This window comes from Pogona vitticeps, chromosome 10, assembly GCF_051106095.1.
Source record: "Pogona vitticeps strain Pit_001003342236 chromosome 10, PviZW2.1, whole genome shotgun sequence".
Taxonomy (NCBI): Eukaryota; Metazoa; Chordata; class Lepidosauria; order Squamata; family Agamidae; genus Pogona; species Pogona vitticeps.
The window spans coordinates 1,800,073-1,817,660 of record NC_135792.1 but is presented as its reverse complement, the minus strand read 5'-3'; the positions used below and the strand labels follow the sequence as shown (position 1 = coordinate 1,817,660).

The following is a 17,588-nucleotide window of genomic DNA, read 5'->3' as shown; positions in this document are numbered from 1 at the left end:
ACCTTTTTGGAAGACACTGGAGGACACGAGAACATTGATACTACCTGGCTTCTGATGAACTGCCTCATACACAGCGCTCTGTGTATTCACTTGAACACTATGAGCTGAGAGCAGTTGCTGATCTATATTTACACATCCTTCACACAGTAACAAAGGCTCCCCTGTATTAAGCCAAGAAACACCCACTTCTTTGCTTTCCAAACAACAAAATAGCCACGTCTCTGAGAAATATGGGACTGTGTATACAAATTCTAATTTCGTACCACCCAAAACTTAGACTGACAAGATCAGTATTGAAAAACATCACATGGTACCAGGCAACAGTTTGCCACTGCAAGGAAAACTATGAAGCCTGGGAGACCAATATATCTGTCTTCCTGTTCAGGACTCAGGACTTGGCGGGCAGGAAGAATGACTGCTTATTCCCAAATTGTAGCCACATTTAGGTTCCTCTTCCCGCCCCCCCCCCGGCCCCCAATCCAGCCTACCTGTACAGTGGGGAATCCTTGCTGCGTTCTGTCTTTCACTGAGCCCCGACTGCCCTCAGTTAGGTAGCGAGCTCTGTGCTGAGTCTCCGGCTGCACCACTATTTTCAGTTCCTTGCCTTCGCTTCTGCTCGGGTACTGACCACATAACATAGGGCTCTTCTTCCCTCCAGTTGTTTTAGAGGCTTCTGATGTTCTGAGGTGTTAAAGCAGACCAGTAAACATGTTACTGAAAGTGCATTTCAAAAACGAGGAGATAGTGGAGACACACAGGCCTGGGCGACCTCTAAATTACAGACCAAATTACGGGCAGGGAAGAAACAGCTAGGGAGATATGAGTTCTTGTACTAACCTTCCTCACCACAGGAATTAGATCACTCTGAAATTAAAGATTATAACTTGAAGTCTAAGTCCTTTTAAATTTGATTTACTCCACAGCGTAGATACAAAGCTACACTGAAGCTGAGTCAACAACACCTGCATAAACCCAGCTAACTGGCATGAACTGCCCTGCTGCGTTTCCTTTGTAAGTCTTCTCTTACTTGTGAGCATTTTAAACACATAGTTATTATCACTTACTGTCAGGAATTACTCTAAATGCTAATTCTGTAAATATATGCATGCTGCTGAGTAGAATTCACACTTAATACATGGGATATTAAACCCTCTGCCCTTTAAAGCACAGCCTGAATTATGAGACTATACAGTAAAGTCACAAAAATATAATGGATTCATTTTAACTATCAAAATACAACATCTTTTAATGACTATAATGCTTGCGACAAAAGTCTCTGTATCAAGGACACCTGGGCCATATGCCAGACAATATGGCTGCTGAACTACATTCATGGCACTCTGCATTTTTCCATTATATAGAAGCGGTTCAAATTCAACCCCACATGGGATCTTCCAATGATTTCAAGGGGAGAGCTTAAGGCTGTGTGCAATTTACCTACTGAATTCAAAAGAGAAAAAAAGGCGGTCTACTCCTCACCAGGCTGGGGAAAAAATGATATTAATGTGGGTATTATCACATTCAAATATTATGGTAGTTCCTCACAGGCTAACCCAATAAGTATTTTTCTATTTGGCCCCCTGGAGAGAGATGTTCTGCCCTTTTGAGAAAGAACCAAAATGCCATTTAACTGCTACTAATGACCATTCTGTATAGCATCCAACACAAAAGCATTAGTTTTTACGCTAACAGGCAAGGCAGCTTCACCCCTGCTTTATGCCTGACCTTTCAGAGGTTTGGTTTAACAGGCACGACCTGGTGACAAAACAGGCTGATGGGTTTCTTCTAACTGCTGGCTCTGCTTCAACAGAGATCACACGTGCAAGCACGGACCAGCCTCTTACCAGCAGCTGCCTGACCTAAAAGCTGCACTGGATTGTCAGTTCCCTAATTAAACTGTGTTTGAAGAAGCCTTCCCAAGTACTCTGTATTTTGATGGCATCCCAAGATACCCAGAGGAGGACTGTCCAACCTGGGCTTGTGAAAATTTTGGAAAAAAAATCACGAGCAAGGCCAACCCATATTTTGCTAACCCTTGACACTATAAGGAGGACACCAAAAACAACACAACACTGACGGTCCAAAGACAAGTGTATTAGGTATTTTGTACCAGAATTCTGCTTCAAGAACAGGAATCCTGTTTCAGCTTTCTGTTACACTGCACTGGGCTTGGTTTGTGCAGGGAGTTGCTGGTCCTCATGGATGACAAGGATGGACTATCTTCAACTAAATGGCTGAGAATCCACATAGTATTGTGGGTTTCTCTGCCATGGGCCAGAGTACCCACTGCCTTTTTGCCTATACTCATTCATGAGTGCTGTGGGAGCAAACCAGGAATGTGAGAATCCTTAGCTCTCCTAGATAACATCATTCAATTTCTTCAAGAAGAATGGGTTGAAGATTCCAGCACCTCCTCCCAGGAGAGCCTCAAAAATTTCTGAAGAGCAGCCATCCACAGCTGAACGGTTAAATAGCTATCTCCAGCAGTCTGGGCAAGTGACAAGCTGCTTTGCAAACAAACACCCATAGGAGAAACTGTCTGAAACCCCTACTGTACAAGGACATGTCAGATCTTCACAGAATTCAGAAACACTCTGTTACTGCTTTCTGTGTTTCCTCTCCTTATCTTAGTCACTGAGCTCCCTTGAAGGGCCTACCTTCTAGCTGGTCCACCATCAATTACATACAGAGATTCATAAAATTCAGAACACTGCTATGCCACTCAATGCAAACTTGTTTTGCATATTTGCAAATGGAATAAAAACAGTATCTCAAATATTATCATTTGACAAGTAAGGTATATACTGTGTTTAGCTATTCCACAACTAAAAGACACACGTTTTGCAATTTTACAACAAAAGTAGCTGCTGTAAAAAAAAACATTTTCTAAAAGACACTTAGGCCACTCTTGCATCTGAGGATATAGTTTGAGAAAAACACTTTGCAAACTTCATGAGGTATCATGTGTTTTTAAGGAAAGCTATGGGGCTATAAAACAGAGCTCAAGAATCAGTACTTTGTAATTTCCTCTTCTTCACTGCTCATACAACTTTAACATTTGATCCTGCCTGAGAAGTGTGTAAAACTTCCTTTTCCCCTTGAAAAATTAAAAGTGGCCCCTTGTCATACAAACAGACTGCTACATTCTCCTTTTCTTCTCACTTCCCAACACCTCACTAAGATCTAATATTTAACATCACTCTAAGGAGATCAGAGAGAGATATTCTGAAGTCAAGCACCACGCCTTCAATAGCCAAAGCAAGAGGCTCTCATTGCAATAATGCATATCCTTTACCTTCTGTGATGGCTGCATTTCCAGCACGTTATTCATTCATCCACTGGCTGGGTACAATAGTCCACTGGGCCCTATGCTGCCGACAGAAAATCCAGGTTCAAGCCTTTATTTGGCCGTGATGCTCACTGGGTAGCCTGTGGCCAAATCACCATTTCTTCAACCGCCAGATTGCTTCTTAATGTTATCCAACACTAGAGTTATTTTATTACATATCATAGAAGCTACAGACATATGGCAGAAGGGTGTGTATAGGGTTTTAGCCAGCAATCCTATGCATTTATACCTAGTTGTTCCACTGAGTTCAATGGGGCTTATGTTTCACTACACAGGTATAGGATTAGACCTTTACAAAAAAAAACTAACTACTTTATGGTCTGTAAGCCTTGCCTTTCTGTCTTATTAGGTGTAAAAACCTGACAAAGCTTTTCAATTTTGGAATCTATAGGATAAGCATGAACATTTTCTTTGATTCTTATTATGTTCTCTGAGCTTTTATCAGCTCTGTGGGGGAGAACTGGTAACACAAGATAGCAGCTCGTGTTGCACAGAAAAGTCTATCTAATCATATATCCAAAATATTATTGGGCAGCGTTTAAAACAACAACAATACACACTCACGAGAGTGAGAGAGAGAGTTTCTTTCAACTCTTAATTTTTCATAGTAATATTTTAAGTATGGAACTGGAACAATACAGGGAACACAAATTAAAATTTTCACATGAGAAGTTTTTCTGGATGATCAGTTTAATATTCACCACCTCAACCTCAGATCTAAGAATAAAAAAACATATAGGATGTAAAATAAGTCCTCTGTATGGTTACAGGCCACAAGAACAAATAATATTGTAATGAAGTGGGCAATTACTTGGGTTAAAAGATTCTTCTGTTTGCACAAAAAGCACTTTGAATCTGTGTAGGTGCAAGGGCAGGAAAAAACAGAACTAATTTTTCAAGAAAATGCAGCTACTCCACATCCTCCCTGAAGGTGACTATCAATCCCATGACACTCTTGTTAAAGGTATACAGGGGTGCAGATGGAGAGGAAGGAAACCAGCAAAACACACACATCCATATGAACAGATATATCTTCCATTCATGCAGCGGATTATTTGGGCCCAAGCCACTGTATCTAAACAGAGGTGTGAAGGGCATGAAGTGAAAAAGAGAAACCACCACCCAGGCATGATCACAGACAACACACATACGCACACATCCGAGAAGCACACTGAAAAATAGAACTGGAGATTTATTTCTGAAAAATCAAATACAGAAGTGACATGAAACACACATTTGGATCAGCATATCTTAACAGTGTTAATGTAAAGTGTTAATATAATATCAAAATCAGCTGTCTTTAATTAATGGAGAGAGGGAAACAGAAGCTGGCGAAGTGCAGACTTAGATCCTCACAAACAGCTTTGTATGGTATAGTTGAGAAAGGCATGGAACAGCTGATCACAGCTTGGAGGATTATGTTTTTAAATAAAGCTTTACTGATAAACTTCCCATCCACGAATTAGGTTCTACAGGGAAGCGACGGAAGACTGCTCCAGAACTGATAATTTCAATGGCTGCTAAATCAGCCTAGGGCTTATTTGTAATGTTACAAGTGTGCTCTCTTGTGTTTTAACATATGAAGCCACTTAACTTAGCTTCACAGTATCAGCTCTCTTTTATTTCTGAGTGAGAACCTGAGCTGAACTCTACGGGAAAAATCAAGGTAACGTTTTTAATTTTCTGAGTTTTTAAAATATATATATATATATATATGTATATATATATATGGTGATAGAACATAAAGGCAGATACCAACCCATTTCCTGCTTTCAAGTTGCTTTTGTTGTCCGTGCTGAGCTGAGATAAGACATAATGAGGCGCTTTGGCACTGTCAGCATCAAAGATATCCATGGTTGATTCTTCACAATCTCGCCGTTTGATTCCTGGCCTTTGCTTCGGGTTTCGTTTACGTGATTTACGCGGCACCTCAGTGTTATCATTGTAGGAACTGGTGCTCATATTACTGAAGTTGGAGGGGGATTCCTCCATCCACATACTGCAGCTCTGCTCGGACTCCAATCCGCACCCCTCATCCTGGCAGGACATCCGGCTGTTATCCAGCAGGTCCTCCGGCGGCGGTGAGATGTATAGAACTGTGTGCCTCTTCGGTGTGGACTGTTGCTGCTGCTGTTGCTGCTGCTGCTGCTGCTGGACTGTGTTATTGGTTAACTGCTTGTCACTTACCCCTCGGTTACTTACCCCCATGGCTGAGGAGCAGCTCTCCACTTGCATAGCTTTGCTGTCAGTGACTGAGGTAGAGTAAATGGTGGGGCTGGAAGAGGTGGCAAAGGAGCTGCAAGCACCGCCCATGGAGGAAGAGGAGGGAGCTGAAGAAGCATCTGCGGTGTACAATTCAGAAGTAAATACAGGGCACATGATTCCAACTGTGATGGCTATAGCAGTCCCTTTGAAATAATGTGATTTGTGAACTGATTTTTTCCCCCAAATGAGTATTTTAGAATTTGGCTTCTTTTGGAATTCAAACACTTCAAGCAATTTAAGCCTTAAGCAACACAGTGATATTCAGAAAAGTGTCCAAATGGTACTTTCATTTTTGTATATGTGGCAATCAGACTTAAAATTCCCCTTTAATTCACGTCAAGGCTCCAAGCAAAAAAGGGCGCTTTTATTGCCTCAGTTGGAATACATGTTTAAACCATTTATTTAAAATGATAGAAACCCCAATGCAAAAGATATTGCTTTTAGGCCACATTCAATGCCAATCATTTAGCATCCAAATTTTTGGGAAAAACGTGGGACTTTGCTTAGCCACAAAGTATTAAAATAAGTTTCTAACCTATGAAGCAGAGAACTACAGGTCATTTTTAATGCAGACACTCCCTGCTTCAGAGGCAAATCCTGGAATAAAAATATGAGAAAATAAATGAGAAGAGAGCTGCTGGTTATTCCAGATATCAATTATTAAATGAGAAATGAAATATAAAAGTACTTGCAACAAAATGGAACTGGTACCAATCGCCATTTATGGCTTCTTGAAAAATAAACCAGGCAAGGTTTCAAATCAGAGTATGCTAGGAACTGAAAGTTAAGAAGATGAAAGTGGCAGGATCAAGCCACCTCCTTAAGAGTTATTGGGCTCATACCTGTAAAAAAAGGTAAGATTGGCAGCATGATTGATGATGCCAGAAGAGCTGTGCATCAAAAAAGGAGGGAACATTTCCTAGGAATTGCAGCTAAATAACTCTGCCAGAAAATGGACTGGGGTAGCTAATAGTAGAGATTTAAAGCCCCAAAGTTCATTTAGACCTCAACAGTCAGCAGGGCTTCTTAAAAGCAGAGTTCTTAGACGTATTCTTGGACAGAATTTGATTAGCTGGCAATTAAATCTTCACTCATCAATTGCTTTCCTGAAAGCAGGTACTCTGAATCAAATTGATTGTGGACTGCAGTTCTATGTATATGCCTTTTTAAAAGGCAACTTATCCCAGAGTAACCATCGAAATAGTAGTGGCATTAAGCTGGCAGCAATATCTACAAAAATCAGTGAAGACAGTCAACACTTCCGTTAATTATAGATGTGAAGGCTTCTGGGACTAAAGTTGAATTGGTGCAGCATAAAATAATTATTTTGACCATTTAAGATCACTACAAATGTTGTGCTTTTAAATTACAATGAACAGGCCAGAATATGGTACCTTAAAGCACACTATAAAACCACAACCTGATATTTGGGCTAAGTGAAAATGTTAGCATTGCATTAAGAGTCCACAAAATATGGATCATGAGCAAAACAGATCAATTTTCTGTTCAGAGTCAGAGATAAGAAGAAAATTTATCTATTGAGCAATGGTCCCTCAGAGACATCCCACCCCACCTCCAGCCAATCTCTGGAACAATCTGGAGCCACTGACTGATACCAGTTCCATTTTCCAGCTTGTTTCTTGGCAAGTGTAGTGGCTGAAACTGGAAGGTTCAGTCACACAAAATTGCATTTTAATTTTAAAAAAACATTTTTCAAATCCTTTACATCATGCATTAATGCAGTGCTTTCCTTACAAAGATGTAAAATATGCTAATTTCAGTGACTATTGTTGCTGATTTGCAGCCACTTTGAGTTAGGATGGGTTACTACTGGACATTTTTCAAATTTATCTTTTGTTAAAATAGCTCCTGTTTATTTTTAAAGCACTCACTCCCTACCCCAGAAATACAAGTATGCAGCTCACATACATCCAATGTTCTACATGCATGGCGGAAAGAATGGCATGCAGGAAGAATGCTGCAATCTTGCATTGTGCGGATATTATTTGCCCCCACCCCAAGGACACCCCATGCAGAATGCAACCAGCTTTGGACTTCTGCCCAAGACAAAGATGATCATACAAAGGACAGGCAAGCAGGGATGGCTGCCTCATCTCTGAAGCAAGGTGTAGAAGCTCACCCACCCAAGCTTGGTGTCTGGGACCAGCCCACTACTCTGGCCCATGTTTCCTTCAGTGGACAGTGTAGGTAAAACACTGGGACAGCACTGGAATAGAAGAACCCATGTGCCTACCTAAAATGGAAGAGTTTTGTCATTTTCACAGCTGTCCACACAGAGGCAGTTAGGCCAAACATGTTAAATACCTGAGAGAGGGAGTTCATGTGAAATAGGAACCCTACCAAGAAAGTCAAATACTGTATTAGCACAAAACTAATGGTGAGAAGCATATGCTGCAAAGAAATAGCAAGCTTTTTAAAGGGGGTTCCCCCTCAATTAATATTTCTTTCAGGTCTATTTTAGGAATGATGCTGCTGTTATACTGTATATCTGTCATCAGTTCCCTAACTTTTAGACTGCTAGTTCACAGCATTAGTAATATATGGTGCAAATAAGAACTAGTTAAACAACTGTTTGGTTTACTTTATAACAGTTGTGCCAAGTTGTAACTAGAGGTTTTAAAAGTTGTTTTAAAAATAAGCAGGTTTAGTCATACCAACGAAGAGAAACCAGCATTATGACCACACACAGAGATTAGGTATAACCTAGGGCTAACATCCTTTTCTTATTTGAAGCAGATTCTATAATTCTGAAGGTGAGTAAGAGTCAGAAAAAGACCAATGGCCAATATTCCTGAAATTATAAACTGTGTGATGAATAGTGACTTTCTACACTTTCTACATTTGAGTGCAATGTGAACTAAATAAAATTTGAACAATTTAAAATGTAATGAGCAAGTGTGTGACTTAATGTTCCACAATGACGTAGTCCTGATTAAAGGTGAAAACCAAAACACAGCTTCAATTGATCCCGAGTCAGGATAAGCCAAAGTGTGCTTCTCTGAAACCACCATCCATTTAAGATTTATACCCAAGAAAGGAAGAAACTGGCTTGATCTAGAAAGGTGGTCACCAAAATGTAACCCACTTATACCTCACTCTGCCACCTTAAGCTAGGGAACATGTTCAGGATCTTTCCATTTTAAATGTCCCCTTCAACTTTTAGGGTAGAAATCACTTTCTAGAACTCAAGAGACATAGCTCAATAAGCACAAACTCAATGTGGGGGGAGGGTTGGATATTTTTACTATATTTTGTAAAATACAAAATTACATACTAACAGGAATAATTTACATCTTTAAGCGGTTTTAAAATTACAATCACATGTTGAGTATGTATTTCACAGTCTCCAAGGACATGGCAAAAATACACAGAATCTGTGCAAGTCATTGAATAATGTAACTCATCCAAGATGGAGAAAGCAAATATCACGTTGGAAGCTAAAAAACTCTTCTGAGCTCCAGCACCATCAGTATTCCATACCAAAATATAACACATAGGTTCAAGAAAATTGAGCAAGCTCCTGTAGCTTGTCTCACACTGTCTAGATTATTAATCACTTTTAGCTTTGTTTTAAATAAGAACTCAAAGCAACCCAGCTCAGGACAGCATAGTAAACACACAGAGAGGGCTGCCCATTTGCTTGATGCCACCGTGACAGAGACAGAATTTATCTCAGTTGGCAACAACCCCTTGTCATACACACACAAACACACACTGCCCGCCAGCCATGAGCAGCTTTTAACCTAAATAATCCTTTTAATAGTAGGGAAGCAAAGTTTTAAAATACTCTCTTCTCCTCTGAATAAGAATCAAGAACTGAGAAGTCAGCTTGTCAAAGAGGTTAGGAGCTGCTGCTTGAATAAGTAGCTCAGTCATTTCCTACAACCTTGGGAAATTTAGGCCAATAAGATTTTAAGCCCTTTTAGGTTCTGTATGGTCTATCAGTTCCCTGCTAGCCACAAAGGGAGATGCTATCCATAGACAAAGAGTTTAAATGAAGTGAGCTCTTCTCTTAAAGAGATTTCTGGGCATTCTCTCTATACAAGTTCTCCAGGGCCAAAAGGCTTTGCAAGGACTGAAGCACCAGCCTAGAGATGAGAAAGGAACTGGCAGGTGTCTTGAAATCTGCAAATTACTACAGTAATATGCAAAAGCAGCCAGCCAATGGTAGAACTCGCTGCTTCCCAGAACCTAGCTCATTTGCAGTGCTGCCTGCTATCTGCCATTCATGAAACAGAATGAGAAAGATGAATATTGAACAAACCACAGTGAATATCTTGGATTTCTGACAGACCCAGTCCTCAGAACCTACCCCTACATATCTGTCAATTTATTAGCCCTGCATTAGCTTCAATTGGCCGCCAGAGTTTCCCCTCTTGTCCCAACAGAAGAGTGAGTTAATTTGCACACCTAATGAACACAGAGACACAGCTTTGGAGTCAAGTCAGATGAACATGAGTCTTGTGTTGTCAAAGGCAGAAGTATGAACCAGGAGATACAAAGTGGCTGCAAACCTGCTTCCAACACCTTCCATGCCAACTTTAGCTTTCTACTTTTCTTTAGCTTTGTTTACTGATATCAAGTTAAAAACTTTGTAAGAGTTTAACTTCAGTTAATTCTATTTATAAACAAACAAAACAAAAAGAAAGGAAAGAGACTTATGAAGAAGTCTGAAAACAAGACCGACCTATACCCTGGGTGAGATTGGATGGGTTAAGTGTCTCTGGTACTATTTGTCTTCACTATTGACAGACACTGTCACACAACCCACCACACGATGCCTGTCTCTGAATGGCGGAGCTAGAATGCAAGTTAAGTGTATTAATAGAGAAAACAACTAGCATCCCAGCAAATATCATAAAGCAATCCAATTTACTTTAAAAGTTCAAAGCAAATTCAAAATAGTTTGGTTACTTACATTAACCCCCAAACAACTTAACATTCCCCTTTAAAATCATGCGTTAACACAAGTAGCGTGTAACAGAATAAACACAGGATTCAGTCTGCTTTGACGGACAGAAAATTCATCACTTAATACGCTTGTTCTCAGGTGCACAAGTGGCCACTTCTTACCTGAAATTTTTGTTGGGTGTTTCATGTTCATCAATATAGACAATATAGGCAACGAGATGCAACCAACCAGCAAGCTTGAACTCTGAGCCCTCACGCTTATTACACTCGCCGACAACACTTGAAACAAAAGCCCAGTGCCTTGGCTGGGAAAACTGTTCTCTCAGGCCCAAATGCTTTCAAACGGCTTTTCTCAATTTGGTGAAGTTTATATATGCAAAGTTGGGCCATCATTCCCAGGCAGCAAATATTTGAAAGTCATGGGCAGAAAAGTAGATATAACATCTCAGCAGACAACTGAAAGCAAATGCAACTTAGGGATTACTCTTCAATGCATTGTGTAGAACTTGACCAAATGCACATTTATTCAGGCAGATAAAGAACAGCTGATGTCACAAGAAGATAAGCTACACAATGAACTCCACTATGCTCTTCCAGAGTTACTGGGTTGCTAACAGGGACCTGTGTGTCAACTCAATTCTGACTTACGGCAACCATTCCAAGGGCTTTCTGGGTACAAAATGCTCAAAAGAGATTTTTCCAGTTCATTGTTCTGGGAGTACTGTGGTACTGTGTAGTTTGCCCACAGCCACACAGGATGGCTCTTCTCCTACAAGGCACATGGGGGAATCAAACTCAACCTCTCACGCCACAGCCAGTTATTCCAATGTACTGAGCTTTATCTGGCTGAACAGCAGCTTAGGACAAATGATACTGCTTAAAGCACACTGTTGGATCAGGCCTCAATATTCCAGGGACAACACCACCATACAAAAACAGTCTGCTCTGAGGAACTAAACTGCATTAGTTCTTATACCCTGTTTGCAATAAACTACTAGTGTTCTCAAACACAAGATGTCATTAGGGAAAATTGTGTTTTCTCCTGTCCCTCCCCAATGATATTTAAGAATGTTTCCAAGCAATTAACTACAAAAACCCCCCAAGACTCCATCTGGATGGCTGCTCATTCCAATGACTTTTATACTGTTGTACACAGACAGACAGACAGATCTATTAATGTTTTTAAATCTTGTTTTTAAACCTTAAATTATATCTATTAATGTTTTTAAATAGATAGATATATCTATTAATGTTTTTAAATCTTGTGTTTTTGCATGTTTTCTGTTTTATTGACTTTATTGGAATGCACTCTAATAAAGAGTGCACTCTAGTGAAGAATCCAAAATAAATAATTATAATGATAATTATAGTGTTAGTTATTGCTATTATTGTGCTCTAACCTCTCCTCTGCGGTATAACTTGGTGTCATGCAGACCTCAGATCCCTTAATCACATTGAAAGAGATACTGTTCAGCTCTTATAAAGATAATCCACAGCAAGCAAGACAATTTTCTCTCCTTAAAAGTGGGAGTAGTTAAAACTACTAGTATGCAATGGTCATTGAAAAAACTACTTAGCCCTAAAGTAAGAGTGATATTTCTTGCTATAATATTTTAAGGGAAGTTACAAACAGATGAAAAATCTAATGTCACTACCCACTCAGTCTAGGACAAGCGGGTGCAAACTTAAGTCATGCTTGGAATCAACCCAGTGAAGTCAGACAATCATGACTCAATGATTTCAATGTGCCTGCTCTTAGCCTGGTTCTAAATCAGTGATTGCCAGTTCAGTTCTGTGTGTCCTACTTATCACTTATGTATGCCACATTGTGAGGGCACAACCTTGAAAAGCAGCCAGAAATACTTTTCAGACTCTTTTTCATGGCAGTGCTTCTCTCTCCCTACTTGATTACAACAGTTTGCATTGCTGGGGATTCTGCTGAGAAACATTCCAGTTTCAGAGCACTTTTTGTCAAGGAACATTCAGCAGCAGATTGATTGTGTGGAAAGACACACAATCTGATAACATTAAGAACATCTGGCTTCAAGATAGAAGCACTTTTTAGTTTAACTGCATACAAAAGTTTCATAAAGAAGCTATTCTGAAAATTCAGGATTGTTCATTGGTTGATCCGTGGAGAAACTACCTCATATTTGGACTGATGAATATGAAACACCCATTTTGTTTCAAAACAAGCAAATGTGCTCTTGAAAGACCAGTTACCAAGACCCAGATGTAAAATGGTTTTGGCTGCTTTGCAAATGCCAAGCCAAATGGTCACAACAGAACTAGCCGTCTGTTCCTGCAGACCCTCATACCTGAGATCAGCCAATCCCGTTCCTCCAGAAATCTGAAGTTAACTGCAGCAAATCTTTATGTAATCTGTTTATGTGTCCCAGAACCTCAGATCAAAGAACTGAAAAGAAAAACCTGGGGCAATCTGATTTGCAGCCAGATACTGTGTCACCCTGTGGCTAGGGAAGCAGAGAACAAATGAAGTTAAGTCTTAAATAACTATTTTTCACTAGCCCTCACTTCTTAATCTAGTCACTGGCACCAACAGAGGCACCTGCGTCAGAGAGCTTAAATAACGGAGAAGAAGCCAAAACACAGAATGCTTTCTTAGTTCTTTGTAAAAGGAATTGCAACTATATTTTAAAAGGGTTGCAAATAGGAATCCCTGCTGTTGCTTTTTAGAAATCTGCAGCACAAAGATAAATAACAGAGAGCATAACAAATGTAGAGAAAGCAAGAAAGGGACTTCTGTTTAAGACATAAAGGAATGGGCTCCATAGATCAGAATTACTGAAGGTCACCTTCCCTTTACTGCTGGATGACAGCATGGCTGACTGGAATCTTTCCTTGTCCACCTGATAGAAGGATTAGGATGCATAAAGAGTGACTCTTGGTCCCTTTTAAATAATCATGTCTGTCCCATAAGCCCCTCCCCTTCAGTTGGCTATGACTCCCATATTTTCTAGGTAGCTGGGAGACCGGGAGATTAGGTTCCTGCAGAAACCAAGGCCAGGCAGAACAGCTCTATGCAGATTGACACAAACATGTCCAGAGCACATGCAATTAGTGTGGAAGTTGACCCGTGCTCTCCTCTTCATGTACAAGTCACACATCTTGGAAGACTTGGAACCACTTTCTAAAAAACCACCAGAGCCACCTCTATTAGGCAGCATTTAGACACCTACATAAGCTAAGCTATAACAGTGGCTAGGCCACTTTTTCAAATAAAGACAAGTTTTATCAGAAGTGACCTGTGGGCCACATTTGGAAATGGGAATTTCTCTTTGGAAGAGGGCTCAGTCTTTCCAGGAAAAGGAGAATGCCGTTATAAGATAACTGAAGGCCACATCAATATTCTGATTTACAGTTTCAAGTGAGGGTTCAGCTCATTCCATGGTAGGGAGAAGCTATGACTATCCAACTGGCATTCCTATGAACAGGCTCTATGAGCTTGAACTTGAGTAAACTACCCACTAGGACCCCAGTAAGCCCCCACATGTCATTCTCTCTGTATTTTCTGAATGGCTTCCTTCCCAGTCACCCCTTCAACTGTATCAGCCTCCAAATAAACAATTATCTTACTCTGGTTCAACCAGACTTTGACTTCATGGCCACCTAGCTGATTTTGTTCCTATAGCCACAGAGGACAGCTTCTTTTGAGTCTCTTTTTAAACGTCTGGCATCAGAAAAATTACAAGCCAAACCATCTGGATGCAAAGAAATTAGCAAGAAAGTAGCATTCTACTTTTATCATAGCTAAGTCTTGTTCTTTAAATTTCACCTTTACTGATTTCATCTCTGCTCATTACTGTACATTAGTTGTTAGGATGTGATTTAATTTCAAGTCTGGCTTTCGGGTGATGTGACCGGCTTCTGCAGAACTAAGATGCACCATACCATGCTTAAACTGAAGACTCATGACTGTTGCTATATAATTATTTTATTTTTAAGAAACCACTCACTTTTAATCATACTTATACAGATAGTAACTGTGATGGAAATATTAGCTGTATCTTACTCAGAAACAGATTTTATAAAAGGTCAATTACATCAATTCCTTTGCAGACAGGACTTTTTTATTTTACTTAAGATGGCAACATAGTATTTTATCTATATTAGTCTGGACTAGGCAGAACCTTCTTTAAGAATTGAAAAATCCTTATGATTCAAATAAACGGCCTATATTATGAATACACATGCAGTTTAATTTTTGTTACTTGTTGTTAAAATGAACTGTTCTGTTCAGTTTTTGAAAGGAAATGGATTGACTGTCAGACAACTAAAGCCTAGAAGTAACAGACACTTAGTTCTCCTCATTAAGTCCGTCAAATGTGTGGAAATGATGGCAAAATACATGATCAAAGATTGGATTTGTGGATTTAAGGTGCTAGATATTTTTACAAAGTCTTGCAGTGGTTGTTCTCTTTGAACTGAATTAACTCTGAATTGCAAAAAGAAACTCCACTGGATAATTTGTAACTTAAATATCTTTGATCTAATTACCAGTTTTTCTAATACATAAATAAATCCATATATTTCAATAGAACACATTTTCAAATCTATCAACATTGAGCAGTGATGTAAAGTTTCTACTCAAGATTTTAAATCTCTACTTCCAAACCAAGGGGCACATTTTCAGAACTGAACTATGCTGGAGAAGACTGTGTTGAAGTGTAAAGCACTGCACAAGTGCCTTATTCCACCACACGGTGCCAACAGCTTGAGACCACGTTGAAGAACCATGGATCACACTTTATAATGAAAATATTCTGAATATTCCAGATGAGGCTATTCTAGATATAAAGCCAGGGCTGACAAGATCTTCAGGTATCAACTATTTGTGTCAGACCTGCCCCTTTGTTACAAAAAAAGCCAAGTTTCCCTCCCTAAATTGAGGGTGGGTGGGGAAGCAAAAAGACTATTGTTTTAGGCTGTTATTAAATAAGTAACAAGAGTTCTAATCTAGTAACGTTAACTTTAGGGAGAAATTCATTTCAGTTCAAACACAATGAAACTGAGTTAGAATCAGGCATTCTGTGGCACCCCAAGCCAGCAGCTAATTGACTGAAACTTAAGTAATAGAAACTAACCATAAAGGGGGGCAGGGGTACAAATTACTGGCCTGAGAAACTCAAAACATCATTGCAAATTTTATTTTCTGCTCGAGCTTTCAAATCAATGCTTTCTGGCATAAACTCCCCTCATCAGTTCTAAGCTGGCAAACCCTAAATTACCACATCCAAAAAATATAAATATTTCAGGAACTAAGTATTATCACTGGGGCAAAAAGGGAACATGTGATAAAATTTCATCTACCTCTACCTTTTCTCATTATGTTTTAAGACTACATACTTTTCCAGCACTGCTCATGTTGGCAATAATATCAATATGCATTAAGTGCTTAATCTGACCCAATGGAAGTACTTACCAGCAGCAACTACACCCGGAGGGGGCGAACCTGCCTCACCACCACTTGTTTGACTCATGGATGCTACAGAGAGTTCTCTGGAAGGTGGCAACTGAAGCTCCTTTGGGAGAAGGTCATAGACTGATTCTAAAATAAAGAAAGAAAGAAAGAATAAACATAAACGTTTAAGACCAAGTGCTCTCATATATCAGTATTGTACACTATTATTCCAGTAATAACAGTAATACAAGAGTTCTTCAAACTGTGATAGACAGAGAATTAACAAAAGACAAGGAACATTGGCACCCCTCACATTATGAAAGGGAAAAACCTCTGCAATGGAGACAAGAGCTCAAAAGCATTCAAGGAGTCCTGGAGGTTGCAAAGAATTTTAGAAATTAAATCAAACTCTTAGCAGTTTTAGTAAGTTACGCTTAGTAACAACAAGGAATATAGTTCACGGCCATATTTTCACTTGTGTTATCTGTACCCTCTCTCACTTCTTATAAATATGTTGCTCTTGCAAATCTGTTTGGTATAAGGGGCTACATGGTGCAAAAACAAGATATAAACATGTAAACATTTCGAGTTCCTTGGAGTTAATGGGAAGCAAGGAACAACCTAGAAATATTGGATGCTCACTGTGATAACTAGAAATAGTGAACATTCAAGCAACTTATTTTCAAACCATTAAGTCCAAGTGACTCTGTGGATACCAATCTTAATATTTCACTTTCCCTTCTATGCTTTGGAAGAAGGACACGTCTACTACTATTGTCCATTCTAACATTTTTATAATCTCAATGTTTCAGCAAGAAAAACCAAACTCACACTGGAATTTGCTGTGCTGTTATACAGTAGTTAACTGTGCATTGGGCGCATGTAAAGACATGTTCAAACAGGAAATCCCCTTTTGAGCAAAAGGGGTAAGGGCATCAGTGTGTGCTTTTAAGTATTAAACAGGATGTTGAGCAAAATGCAGTTCCTGAAATTTCTCATTTTAAAAATTTCTGACTTCTGACTAATTCTTATCATTCTTCTTGGCATTATGCTGTTGCTTTTACTTAATATTGGAAGCAGCCCACAGTGGCATCTGAGGCTTTGCTATTAAAGCATACAAGCAGCTAAACCACTAATTTTCACTTCTACTAACCAACTGCAAACAGTAACCTTCCTTGCCCCATCAGCCAATCACAGCTCCCATTCACTTGTCCATCATAATTGTGAAAAGTATATTATTTCCACATGTTTACTTCTGTGTCTCATGACCAAATTACTTGATAAAATTCTGAATTCTGGCGGGGGAAAATCCAATTGGTGCAATTCAAACAAATAATGGAAATAAAATGAAAGGAGCATCGGCAGAAGCGGAAACTACAATCCAGAATATCAGTAGTGTAAAAGATGGGAAGAAGCAACCAAAATGCAATTCTGCCTATCATCCATATTGCACTACCCCATTAACCCACATAGTACTTTTTGAATTTTCAGCTCCCATAATCTGTGATTGCTGATCATGGTGACTGGGACTTTTGAATGTAGACAGCCCAAATATCTGGAGGACCAAACACAATAACTGAGTCGAATACATGTCCAAAACAAACAGAAAACTGGGCATTT

The 17,588-nt window shown here is 39.5% G+C and overlaps 1 protein-coding gene across 9 annotated transcripts in view; it reads right to left on the bottom strand.

Annotated features, from left to right (window-relative positions):
- The window catches only part of NFAT5 (nuclear factor of activated T cells 5), a 42,165-nt gene that overhangs the window by 19,149 nt on the left and 5,428 nt on the right, over positions 1-17,588 (bottom strand). Inside the window, exons 1-4 of one of the 9 annotated variants that reach the window (XM_020788394.3) lie at positions 15,990-16,064; positions 6,150-6,211; positions 5,109-5,691; positions 489-681 (exon numbers count right to left, since the gene is read on the bottom strand). In XM_020788394.3, the coding sequence (XP_020644053.3) occupies positions 489-681; positions 5,109-5,662 (747 nt within the window). In that variant the 5' untranslated portion in view covers positions 5,663-5,691; positions 6,150-6,211; positions 15,990-16,064. The other 8 variants (XM_020788396.3, XM_072980754.2, XM_020788397.3 and 5 more) reach the window with 8 other exon arrangements.